Source organism: Hyalella azteca, unplaced genomic scaffold (genome assembly GCF_000764305.2).
Source record: "Hyalella azteca isolate HAZT.00-mixed unplaced genomic scaffold, Hazt_2.0.2 contig3834, whole genome shotgun sequence".
NCBI lineage: Eukaryota > Metazoa > Arthropoda > Malacostraca > Amphipoda > Hyalellidae > Hyalella > Hyalella azteca.
Genome location: NW_025934068.1, coordinates 1 through 13410, shown reverse-complemented (window position 1 = coordinate 13410; position 13410 = coordinate 1). Strand labels below are relative to the sequence as shown.

Genomic DNA, 13410 nt, shown 5'->3' with positions numbered 1-13410 from the left:
CCACCTCGCGGTGGCATGTGCCACCTCGCAGTGGCATGCGCCACCTCGCAGTGGCATGCTCCACCTCGCAGTGGCATGCTCCACCTCGCAGTGGCATGCGCCACCTCGCAGTGGCATGCTTCACCTCGCAGTGGCATGTTCCACCTCGCAGTGGCATGCTCCACCTCGCAGTGGCATGCGCCACCTCGCAGTGGCATGCACTACCTCGCAGTGGCATGCGCCACCTCATGTTACACATGAAGCCACAACGTTGCAATGTTGAACTAACAATATTATAATTTTGTAGCTTTTCATTTTAATTCCCAACCGTAAATATTATTCCAGTTTTAAACTCCCGACGTTTCATTTCTAAACTTGACGCAACAATCAAATGTTTGAATTAAAATACAATAAAAAATATTAAGCTTTCCATTCCGTTAAGTATCTTTCCAAATATTAACTCAGTATTGCTAATATGATCCAAAATTTCTTTCTTAAGAACCCTGAACCAAAATGTTCCCATTATAAACCTTAATTTCCCAATTGTAAAGAAATAGTTCGTATCATGGAAACGATTGTTCCCATTCTCCCGGCTATTTCTTCGCTAATATTTGTTGAATTTAGTCATTTTCTTAAATTGCATCAACAATCAAAATTGATTGACGCCACAGACTTGCAAGTTTGTGCCAATTGTGCGGCAATCTAAGCTTGACTATCAGTAATCCTTCTTGGAAACCGTTAATCCAGAGTTAGCAATTAGCAGTCCCTGTCCGGCAATTGGAAATCCTGGCCTAGCAATCGGCAATCACTTCGGCAATTAGAAATTCAGGCCCGAAAATTGACAATCCAGACCCGAACATCGGCAATTCATGTCCGAACATCGGCAATTCATGTCCGGCAATCGGCAATCTAGGCCTGAAAATCGGAAATACATGTATGGCAATCGGCAATTTAGGCCCGTCAATCGGAAATCCATGTCCGGTAATCGGCAATCCCCCCGGTCTCCGTAGCCCCGGCATTTGGGGGTGGAGGGGCTGGGGTCAAATTAAGCCTAAGCCATAAATTCATGAAGACAAACGACGAAAAATTCCGCCGAGACCGTGATTTCTGACGCGGGGACGATGGCCTCTGATGTGACCTGGCCTCTGATGTGACCTGGCCTCTGATGTGGCCTGGCCTCTGATGTGACCTGGCCTCTGATGTGACCTGGCCTCTGATGTGACCTGGCCTCTGATGTGACCTGGCCTCTGATGCGGCCGTAGAGATTTGTGATGTGGCCTTCGGGCCCTCTGATATGGCTTTGCGCCCTTCTAATGTGGTCTTCGGGCCATGTAATGTGGTCTTCGGACCCTGTAATGTGGTCTTCGGGCCCTGTAATGTGGTCTTCGGGCCCTGTAATGTGGTCTTCGGGCCCTGTAATGTGGCCTTCGGGCCCTGTTATGTGGTCTTCGGACCCTGTAATGTGGTCTTCGGGCCATGTAATGTGGTCTTCGGACCCTGTTATGTGGTCTTCGGGCCCTGTAATGTGGTCTTCGGGCCATGTAATGTGGTCTTCGGACCCTGTAATGTGGTCTTCGGGCCATGTAATGTGGTCTTCGGGCCCTCTGATGTGGCCTTCTTTCCGCTGATAGGATAAGAGGGCCTCTGATATCACCTTCGGGCCCACTGATGTGGCCTCCTGGCCCTCTGAAATGGATTATGGTACTTTCATTTGGCCTTAGGGCAATTTAATGTGGCCTTCGGCCTCTTTGATGTGGTCGTCTAGCCTGTGATGTGGTTTCCGGGCCTCCGATGCACTCTTCGGGCCCATACGGGTTCATATTTACAAATTATTTATACGTGCAGAGCTATTGTGTTGCCTATTGTTAAAGTGTCAGCATTTTCGCTGTGCTTCGCTTTAACAGTTCGTTTTAACAGGTGCGGTAAATGAGATCCTCAGCGACGTAAAACTTTCAGTTATATCCGCCGCTGTTATCATTACTGGCTAAACGAGCCGCTATAATCATTGCTGGCTAAACGTGGCGCTGTTATCATTGCCGGCGTTGTGCTGGTATTGTTATCCTTAACAGAATTGCTTGTGTTCCTCATTATCGTTACCGTTTTCCCTTTAACAACCAAAATTATTCCTTATATTATTTTCATTTTGCGTTGGGGCGCAAACTCTTCGGAGGGTCACGCGGGGAAAAGCGCCCCAAAGGGGGGGACTGATGGTGAACACCTCGAAGGGGAGGGGGAAAGTGATGGGGGATACGTGGGGAGGGGATTGAAAAAAAGATCACCCGAAGCAAACTTGAGTAAAATGGAGCAAAGTTTGGCGGGTTACAAGTTCGAGGATCTAACTTATCCCACCCCCCTACCCCCACCAGCACCTAACTTGCCCCCTAACTTAAAATGAACTTGAGGCTCATAAAGCGTCCATGCGGCGCTAAACTTTGCAACGTAAGATACAATTCCGGCCAACTGATAACGCCAGCCGGTGCTGATAACGACCAGCCGGCGGTGATAACGCGCAACCTGTAATTACAACCTGAGCGTAAGTGCGTATCGAGTATAAGAATTCGAGACGCTAATTTCGGTGCTGTAACTTTCATTATAGCAGATGGTATAGTTGTTGCGTGCATGTCTTGGTACAGACTCGTCTATACAGACTCGGTAACTGCAAAAAAAGGGAAAAATCGTAAATATGCGTCAAAATAGGAAGAAATTTGTTAACTTTTTAAACAGAAGTGTTCAAAGGAACGAAAAATGCACGCTACCGTGGCTGCATTACCTTGAACGCCTGAGATTAAGTCGTCGTGAGTGGACACTTCGCTTACGGTGCGTTACGCGCGGCCGCCCTTAACACGCCTATAAAACAACCTTGATTATTTACGGGCATAAAAACAACCCCCTTTATAACTCATCGCTGTCGTTATGAATGAACTTTTCGTAGTGCAGCGGCTCGCGTAATAAAAATAGTAACAGGACACAGAATTGCTCCGATTTCTTTGAAATTCACCAAAAAATGAAGAAAACAATTAAAAAAACGCGATGCAAATGGCTTAAAAAGTTGAGGGCGAGATGAGTGACGGCCGAGGAGCCAATTTAGTGAGTGGAGGCGAGGGATAAATACGCGTTACTGCTTATGAGGCGCGCGCTGTGAGGGTGTCTGGTGAGGGTAGAGAGGGGAGTGGTGGGGTGAGGTAGAGAGGGAAGTTGGGGTGGAAGGTGAGGTAGAGAGGGAAGTATGGGGCAGAAAGTGAATTAAAGAGGAAAGTAGGGGGAATGAGGTAAGGTAGAGAGGGGAGTAGGGGGCAGAAGGTGAATTAAAGAGGAAAGTAGGGGGAATGAGGTAACTTAGAGAGGGAAGAAGGGGGAATGAGGTAACTTAGAGAGGAGAGTAGGGGTAAAAGATGAGTTAAAGAAAGTGGGAGGCAGAAGTTGAGTTAAAGAGGAATTTCGAGGATAGGAGGTGAATTAAAAGATGAGAGGTGTCGAAAGCAATGAAAGTGACAAGAAAAGCTTGAAAGAAGAACAGATACGATAAGATGGATTAGACATGAGAGAATATATGGCTGAGAGGTGGATTAGACATGGGAGTATATATGGCCGAGAGGTGGACTAGACATGGGAGTATATATGGCTGAGAGGTGGATTAGACATGGGAGTATATATGGCTGAGAGATGAATTAGACATGGGAGTAAATATGGCTGAGAGGTGGATTAGACATGGGAGTATATATGACTGAGAGGTGGATTAGAGAGAGGAACAATTCTGAGAGGGAGCAGACAGTAGAGTGGGAAGAAGTTCAATTCCCCTCTCAGACAGCCCCAATTGTTCCCTCGGAAGCGGCAAATTCAAACAATTAATGGGGAATTTCCCAAAGGGGTTATAGCCCTCCCCCTTCATACCCCACCCACTCAGAAATACACGGGAAAAACAACCATTCCCTGAACATTCCCTAAGTAAAATGCTAGGAAGATACGATGTGTAAAATGATACATTTTTCAATGACAGTTATACGGTAAATACAGTGAAATATTAATGATATTTCTCCAGGCAAATTAAAAAATTAAATCCGTTGAAATAGCGATAGATCAACGTTATTTATACGTTTTATAAAATATTTTTTTATTCTTATTATTTGATTCTAACAATTTTTTGTAAACAACTCGTGTGGTCAACTTGTATGTCTAATAACGTTTAATCAAAGTTATTTCAATGTTAAATGCCTGGTGGGTAAGTTAAAATTAAATAAATAGCATTAATAAATATGGAATATTAATTGGTGGAGTTGGAATAAAGGAAAAAGTGTGGGGAAGAATGTGCGAGCGGGGAGGGGAGATAGGGGGATAACAAATGGAGTTAGGGACACGTTTTCCCCGTGAATCATTCCCCTCAACCCCCCGGCGGGGAAGTCTTGATCAGGGGAAGGCGTAGGGAATGTCTAGTTCGGGCATGTTGGAGTAAAAGGGGAATGTGAAAAGGGGAGAGCGCAAGAGGAATGGGGGAAATGACAGGAAGCATATGAAAGGGTCAAGTTAAAGAGGGAAATGGGAAGGGAAAAGTGAAAGGAGAAAGTAACAGTGGAAAGTGAAATGGAAAAAATAAAACGGGGAAAAATAAAAGGGGAAACGTAAGAGGAAAATAAAAAATAAAGATGAATGTGAAAGGAAAGATTGGAACGGAAAATTGAAACAGGACAGTGGAAAAAAATTGTGTTAAAAAGAGAAAACGACAAACAAAGAAGTGGAAAATGAGGGAACTGAGGGGAAGAAGTGAGGGATGAAATGCAAAACACGGCTGAGGTTAAAGTTAGTTCCTAGCAACTAACAACACGCGTGGTGAGTTGTGGGGTTGACAGGAAAAAGAAGTGAAGGAAATGAAAAAATCGCAAGAAATAGCAATTTTTGCGTGCGGTTCTCTTGTATTCCCCTCTTACTCCCCTCGCTGTCCACTGCTCCACGTTTCTTCCCACTATTCCCATTGCCTCCCCTTATTCCCTTCACTCCCCTTATTCCCCTTGCTTCCTCTTATTCCCCTTGCCTCTCCTTATTCCCCTTCCTCCACTTATTCCCCTTGTTCCCCTTATTCATTTCACTCCCCTTATTCCCTTCACTCACCTTATTCCCTTCACTCCTCTCATTCCCCTTCACTCCCCTTATTCCCCTTGTTCCCCTTATTCATTTCACTCCTCTTATTCCCTTCACTCTTCTCACTCCCCTTACTCCCCTTCACTCCCCTTATTTCCTTTCACTCCTCTTATTCGCTTCATGCTCCCCTCACTCCCTTCACTCCCCTCGCTGCTCAGTGTTGCCAGACGGCGGTGCTCAGGTTTAACGGCGTCGCGTTTAGGTTTTCCCGCTAGAAACGCAGGACGGAATTACCGCCACTTGTGAGAACAGCGTCGTGAGAACAGCGCCGTGAGAACAGCGTCGTGAGAACAGCGTCGTGAGAACAGCGTCGTGAGAACAGCGATATGATTGTAATGGGAAGGAAAAGGGGAGTCAACTAATGGGTGGAACTTCTTCTCATCAAAAATAATCTCCCGAACATCGCCTGCTTAACCTGCTGACCATTCTTAACCATTATTATTAATATTAACCTGTCCATTATTAATGACATTAATATTTATTATAAAATAAGTAAAATAAGTGTGTGTATAAAATAATAAGCTCACTATGGCAATATAAAATAAGAAACTAAGTTAATATTTCAGTTCACTGACCGGTATGAGTTCTCTGATGAGCTTTGAGATGCGAGGACTTGGTGTAGACTTTCTTGCAGCCTGAGAAGGAGCATTTGTGTATCCTTCGTTTGGCGTCAGGACTGCTGTCAGCGGACCTCACTGATGTCAGGGATCTGCTGACGTGGCATAGAGCGTTGCTGCTGTCACTGTTAGTGTTGATGCTGACGCCAGTGATAGTGCGGCTGGCGATGGTGTTGTTATGAGCCCCAATCGACGGGGACTGAGACCGCTTGAGGGGAAGAGTGAGGGAGATGATATTCGAGAGGGAAGTGGAGCCCGCTCGAGACGAGGGATGTAGTTTGATGAGGGCAGGTGTCGCGAGGGGGGACGTCTCGGGGGATGAAGGGGGAGTGAGGGGGCTGATATTGGGGGTAGATTTAGCGCTAAATAATTTATGGGTGGCGGTGAAAATCCTCCCGACCGTTTGGGGGTGAGTGTTTCGACGCGCGTTTGTCGGCCTTTCTGAACCATCGCGGTGCACAAACGTGTCCCTGATCGCCGTGTCGGAACCACCCCACGAGATGAGGGTACCTGGGGACAGCTCGCTCTTGATGGTGACGTGTCTGCTCTCTAAATCCCCATCCAGGGATGTGAGTGACGTTGAGGAACTAGCCGATGACAAGGACACAGAGTCTAAGGACCGTTCAGACCCGCTACAATCGTCAACCGAAGCCCCCATCTTGTCCTCATAGTCCAGCGGCTCCGACTTGATAGACCCGAACAGTTGCTCCTGCTTCGTCACTCCGAGTCCCAAGCTATCGTAGTCAATGGGTTCACACTTAATGGTGATGTCACCATCCATGGGCTCGAGCTTCACGCTAACCAAACTAAGGGCATCACAGTCAGAGGAAATGCCGTGGCGCAGACTAGCGACACTAGAACTAATTTGTCTCAGGCAACTCATGCTACTACTAGCCACGATCCTAGAGGCATTCGAGGCGACGTTTTTACTTCTTTTTGGTTTACTAGCGTTGATGAAGCTATTGCTATTTGAGTTCCTAGAGGAGTTATGGGGATTAGCGTTGTCGTCCACCAACGTCAGCCACGGCACCTCCAGGTCCGACAACTTGTTTCTGCTGCCCGAGACCGGACCGCCTCCCTTCCCTCTGGGCTCATCCTTCAGGTAGCGCTCCATCTCGTAGCAGTTCTGCGGAGTAAAAATAAGAACTTGAGAGAAGAACATGGGGCAGTTCTGCAGGAGAAACACTAAGGGCCCTGCAACACTAAGGGCCCAGGGACACTAAGGGCCCGGGAAAACCAAGGACCCAGGAAAACAAAGGACCCAGGAAAACAAAGGACCCAGGAACACTAAGGGCCCAGGAACACCAAGGGCCCAGGAACACCAAGGGCCCAGGAACACTAAGGGTCCAGGAACACTAAGGGCCCAGCAACACCAAGGGCCCAGTAACACTAAGGGCCCAGGAACACTAAGGGCCAGGGAACACTGAGGGCCCAGGTACACTAAGGGCCCAGGAACACTAATGGCCCAGCAACACTAAGGGCCCGGGAACACTAAGGACCCAGGAACACTAAGGGCCCAGGTACACTAAGGGCCCAGGAACACTAATGGCCCAGGAACACTAATGGCCCAGCAACACTAAGGGCCCAAGAACACTAAGGGCCCAGGAACACTAAGGGCCCAGGTACACTAAGGGCCCAGGAACACTAATGGCCCAACAACACTAAGGGCCCGGGAACACTAAGGGCCCAGGAACACTAAGGGCAGGTGAGGGGCGCCGCGGGGTCCAGACGCGCCTTGAATTTCAAGCGCTGAGGGGAGAGTGAGGGGAGGAGTGAGGGAAGGGGAGGGGGGAGGGGAAGCGAATAGAAGAATGGGGGGATTTATAAGAGGAGGAATAATAAAGATGGCACCACGCGAGCCTGAATACCGAGTGAGGGGGGCTACGCTCCCCCTCCCTCCCCTTGCGCCCCAGGACAACCCCCCTCTACACCCCTCAGGGATTAACGTGACCACAAATCATGGAGGCATGCAATAGGATGCACGGTTTCTTTACCCTAACATACATCATTTTACCCTAGAATACGTATCCTTTTCCAAGAGTGCATATATATCGTTACTCTAAATTGAATCCTTAAACCCAATACTTCATATCTTTGATCTAGATTCTAGAATGTATCCTACTTCCTTAGACGTCATATCGCTACATAGAATGTATTGTTTTACCCTATGTTTCGTATATTTAGAAAAGATTTCATATATTTATCCTAGACTGCATATCTTTACCCTAGACCTCATATATTTACCCTAGACTGCATATCTTTACCCTAGACTTCATATATTTACCCTAGACTGCATATCTTTACCATAGACTGCATATCTCTCCCCTAGACTGCATATTTTCACCCTAGACTGCATATCTTTACCCTAGACTGCATATCTCTCCCCTAGACTGCATATTTTCACCCTAGACTGCATATCTTTACCCTAGGCTGCATATCTTTACCCTAGACTGCATATTTTTACCCTAGAATGCCTTTTTCACCATATCACGCATTTTAATTACTCCCTCCCATCCCCTGACCCCCACGAAGGCCGTCCTCCCCTAAGCATATCGTCCGGAAACGCGCGGCACTGAAAGTTTATTCCAGACGACTACTTACGGAGTTACGGTCGCCGTAACTAACTACTTAACGAGCTAAGGTGGACGTAACTAAGTTGAAAGTTTGAGCGCACGCTAAGTGTTGAACCAATTTCCGCACTGGATGTGAAGAAAGATGAAAGATAGTGCAGATAGTGTGGAGAAAATGGTGCAGATAGTGTAGAGGGAGAAGATGGTGTAGAGGAAGAAGATGGTACAGAAGAAGATGGTGTAGAGGGAGAAGATAGTGCAGATGATGTGCCTTGTACACTGGCCAGTGGTTGTGAAATAGTTTTATAATTTGTGCTGTGTCAGAGTTCTTGGTGCATTTATTCAATTGTTAGTTACTTTGAAACAATCTGCAGGCTTTCCTTATGCTCGGTCTGACCAGCTAATTCAAGAAGCGTTTTCCCGCCCTATCCTGAGTTATTTTCTTCGCACGTTCACATTGAATATGGTAAGTACATGTTCCTTGCCGCCAACTTCTAAGGAGTATGGCGAAGTGTTGAGCCAGGACGAAGAGGAGAAATTCATCGAGGAGAATTTGAAATACATTAGCAAATTCTCAACAAATGTTAAGAATGTTGAACATAGATTGCCGATGTCGTAAAAAAACTCGGTTACAGGAATTTCATGACGTGTGATTTCCCTTTTTAAGCTTAGGTGTGATTAGTGGCTCGACGACGACACATAAGCGAGCAGGCAGAATGACTGTGGAAACTGTCCATGAACGATGCGGAGCGGTGCCCGAAAAAACCTGCTGGTAGAGTTATCCTACCATGTGAGAAGAACGGTCTCGGTGAACGAAAAGACGTGCTGGTAGAGTAGTCAACCACGTGAGAAGAACAGTCCCAGCGAACGAAAAGGCGTGCTGGTAGAGTTAATAACAATGTGATAAGAACAGTCCCAGCGAAGAAGAGTGCGAGGACGAGAAGAGTTTCGCCAGTGAAGAAGTGAGTTATACTCAGTGTGGAGAGAACAGCAGCTCGTCAGTAGAAGAGATTGTATTGAAGAAGAAAAGGAACGTCAAGAGGTAGAATGCTGATCATGTGAAATCCCAAGGTAAATTTGGTGAATGATTGAGTGTTTTGGCAAGATTAGATAGTCGCAAGGTGCCACCAATAGTGATTTTGACGCGGATTTTTAGCCACATTTGAAGGCATATCTGCATGAGTCGCTTCGCAACCTTCCGCGAGAACGACTTCAGAGGCGACAGAGACATGTGGATCGGTCAGCTCGAGTTGAATCTAAAGGGCGAGATATTGGAAGCATTCAATTCAATTAGAAAAGTGGACGACTCCTACACCGATGTCAAGAGGAAACCATGCTATGGGGATGAAGACATAAGAGTTGCGCCGCGAGAAGAACGAAACGAATACATCTATCAACGAACGAACTACATTTACATCAACGAACTAACCGATTCATCTATTCTGTAGTCGTCTTGAGCGCTTTGTACCGGCTAGCTTATCAGCGACGCAAGGTAAACCAAAGTAGACGCTGATTGACAAATTCACGAAATGCATCCCCAATAACTTCAAGGAGGCCTTGAAATCGCAAAAAGTTCAAATTTCAATTTGCCACAGCATGAAAGGTGAAATGTTCACGCGAGAAGTCGTCAAGAAGTGTGCGTGTCATTTCGACATCAAGAGTGCGAAAGTAGCCAAAAATGACAAACGCTGCCAGAAACAACTTGAATCAGACTTAGAAAAGCGATGCATGTGTGCATCGCTGATCGACCAGAGTTGGTTCCTAGCGGGGATTTGAGATCAGCAAGACCAGCACCTCAGTACGCAATTTCATCGCATAGTAACCTGTAGAGCCCAAAGTATGGAATAAAAGCCGAATTTAAGCTTGTTCACCTTGTGCTCCAGAACGTGGCGATTTCGCTTGCGGTTACTCCGGTCGCATTGGTCATTACGCTCGCGATTGCAGAAGATTGAGCGGAGAGTGTTTTATTTGGGGCTCTTCTGACCTTACGTACGACAGTGCCCTGCGTACAGACCATGTGGATCCAGAAGTGGAGAACTTACTTAGAACTAAATGTAATGATGATTATATTGACGAAGCGTTGGATTATATTGAGAATCTATCCGTTGGTAGCTTAAATTTGTGTCGTATAGAGTCACGCGTTTGCAAGGCCTTGTTCCCGAAAATCCGAATGTGCACAAGTCTACCTTGGAATTTAAGGTATATTAAGTCATGATGTTTTGTCAATTTTATCTTGTTGTTCTTGAATAAAGTATATCGCTAATTATAATGTGGTAGTTGAATAGGTTAAGCTCTAACGAAGTTTCAAATCCTGTTAACCCGTGTGATAAGTATTAATGAACGTGTTAATTAGGATCGTATCTGTGTTGTAAAAATAAGTTAACACTTTTGTAATAAGTTTCCCTTATTTTTAAGTGCAATGTGCCCATTACACTTGTTAGAAGGCAATATGTATGGGATACTAAGCGTTTGCCATTTTTAATATAATGCGAGGCACGAATATTTGTTAAAATAAGGTTCAGTATTCTAAATTTTGTTTTCAATTATATTCTGAAGTTCATCGGAATATTTTTTGTGAACAATTCGATTCCATGCTTGTGGATATGTTTATTTGTTGACTTTAATATTAACGATTTGTGTATTTTTATTTGGTACCTAGTTTTAGAAAAGCTTCTAAGCCTAAAATTGGAGTTCAAGTGCCAAGACTGAAGGCCAAATGCGAAGGCTGAAACTTCAAGCACAAGATGGATGCCACGCGCTCAAGTGCCTACGTTTAAGTATTTATTCGTAATGTTTTACAGCCTGTGATTGTTTAATTTATTACGGTATTTGAAAAGTGGTGATATAAAGTTTTACAATTATGATTCATTAGGGATTTTAAACTAATGCGGTCACGCATTGGTTTAAAGTTGGTTTTGAAAGACCCTACAGCTAGTGTGGAGGGAGAAGATGGTGCAGTTGATGTAGAAAAGATGTGCGAAAGTCTACGGTCGATGCTGCTAGCATTTCAGTTGCAGCGCTAAAGTCTACTGTGAATGCTACCAGTATTTCAGTTGTAACGTTTGAGTAAAAACGTGTGAGTATGTAACGTGTGTGTGACGAACGTAACTGTTTTTAAGTTGTTTTGTCATGTTTCCTTCTTTACAGCGCCAGTGGAGGAAGGTCGTAAAACGATTCCAATTTACACAAGCGAAGAATCGAGCGCCGGTCCCACAAGGCGCGCGCTTCGTTTTTGCAACAACACAGCTTTTACAACACTGACTCATTTACGACACATGGCTACTTTACAACACATCCGTGCTGCTGCTGCACGCACCGTGCTGCTGCTGCACGCACCGTGCTGCTGCTGCACGCACCGTGCTGCTGCTGCACGCACCGTGCTGCTGCTGCACGCAAATATCACGCAGGCACGCAAGCATCGACCACGTAATGACACGTCGGGCGCGACGCTGCAGCTGCGCAGGGCACAATTATACGACGGGCACGACGGGGTAGACGGGAATGGATCGACAGGAACGGATAAAATAAACAGACGGGAAGGGACGAATTCAAGAGACAGGAAAGGATAAATTATATACGGTATCAGGGATAATAAGGGATCATAAACTGACGGAATGGACAAAATTTACGGTGTAGACAGGGCTAAATCAACAGACAGACGCTGTAAACTTAACAGACACAAGAGATATGACAGACAGACAGACATGATAGAGACAGACAGACAGACAGACATAACAGACAGACATGACAGGTGGTATATTCGATTGATGGAAAGTTGGTCAATAAATGAGATCAATAATAGCGACCAATGAGCGCTAATGTCGCCACATCACCCCTATACTGGCACCACATCACCCCTCTACTGCCGCCACATCACCCCTCTACTGCTACCACATCACCCCTCTACTGGCACCACATCACCCCTCTACTGCCACCACATCACCCCTCTACTGCCACCACATCACCCCTCTACTGCCACCACATCACCCCTCTACTGCCACCACATCACCCCTCTACTGCCACCACATCACCCCTCACCCACAGCGTGGGTATCGAGGGATGTGTGACGGGAGGGGAAAGGAAGGGGGTTGGGAAAGAAGGGGATGAAGATGGCAGGCAATTTGGAGGTCCCCCCTTCCTGTGAAGGGGGCGCAAAAGGGATAAAAAAAAAAGGGGGCGTTTTTGCGGGCATGTTGAGTGACGGGTGCGGGGGAGGGGAGAGGAGCTTGAAAAGGGGAAACGAGGGGAGGAGGGGGGCTGAAAGTGAGGTAGATGTGCGAAAGTGAGGGTTGGGGGTCAGGAGGGCTGTGGATGTGGTGGGGATAGGGGTGAGAGGGGACGTCTATTAATCGGCGCTCGTGTCTCTTCGAACTGAACGAATGTTTCAAGTTTGGGAGGGGGGGTTGAGGGGGAATGGTTAACTTGGGGGATTTAATATTATATAACTGTTTGGGATAACGGCAATAGAAGGTAATTAACGTGTAATATCATAAGGGTAATAATGGAGTCAAAACCGACGTTGCCGCCAACTGCCGTGCAACATTTATCATCGGTACGGTCATTAGCAGTAGTTCTAACGTTCATTGAGTAACAATGTCAACAGTGTAAACGAACATTACCCTTACGAAGTACGCTCATCATAAAAATATCATTCCGAGATTAAAATATTCCGCGAGATAAAAATATAATTCCCCGAGTTCCGCGAGGTCGCGTTCATAAGTGTATGAGATCCCATTCTAGTGCAGCATTGCATGGGTAAAGCAGGAGTTTTTGGTGACGTGGAGGATGGGAGTTTGGGTCCAAATTTTGTTCGGATTATCATTTTCTCAGCCATTAGTTCTTGTTAACTTGTGCGTTTACTTCCAGTTTAATTATAAATGTATCAGTGATTCCCTGCAATCTTTTTGTACAATTTTCGCAGTGGCGGCGATCCACCGTGGCCTGGGACTACTATGTCCGAAACAAATACCATGGATACCCAGGATACCAAATACGCTGAATACCAAGGATACCCAGGATACCAAATACGCTGAATACCAAGGATACCCAGAATACCAAATACGCTGAATACCAAGGATACCCAAGATACCAAATACGCTGAATACCAAGGA

The 13410-nt window shown here is 46.0% G+C and overlaps 1 protein-coding gene across 1 annotated transcript in view; it reads right to left on the bottom strand.

Moving 5' to 3' along the window:
• LOC108668130 (Krueppel-like factor 12) overlaps positions 1 to 6858 on the bottom strand; it is a gene marked incomplete at its 5' end in the record, with an annotated part of 14050 nt that extends 7192 nt beyond the window's left edge. Inside the window, 1 exon segment of the mRNA XM_018155285.2 lies at positions 5688 to 6858. Within this exon segment, the coding sequence (XP_018010774.1) occupies positions 5688 to 6843 (1156 nt within the window).
• Positions 6859 to 13410: the final 6552 nt, after the last annotated feature.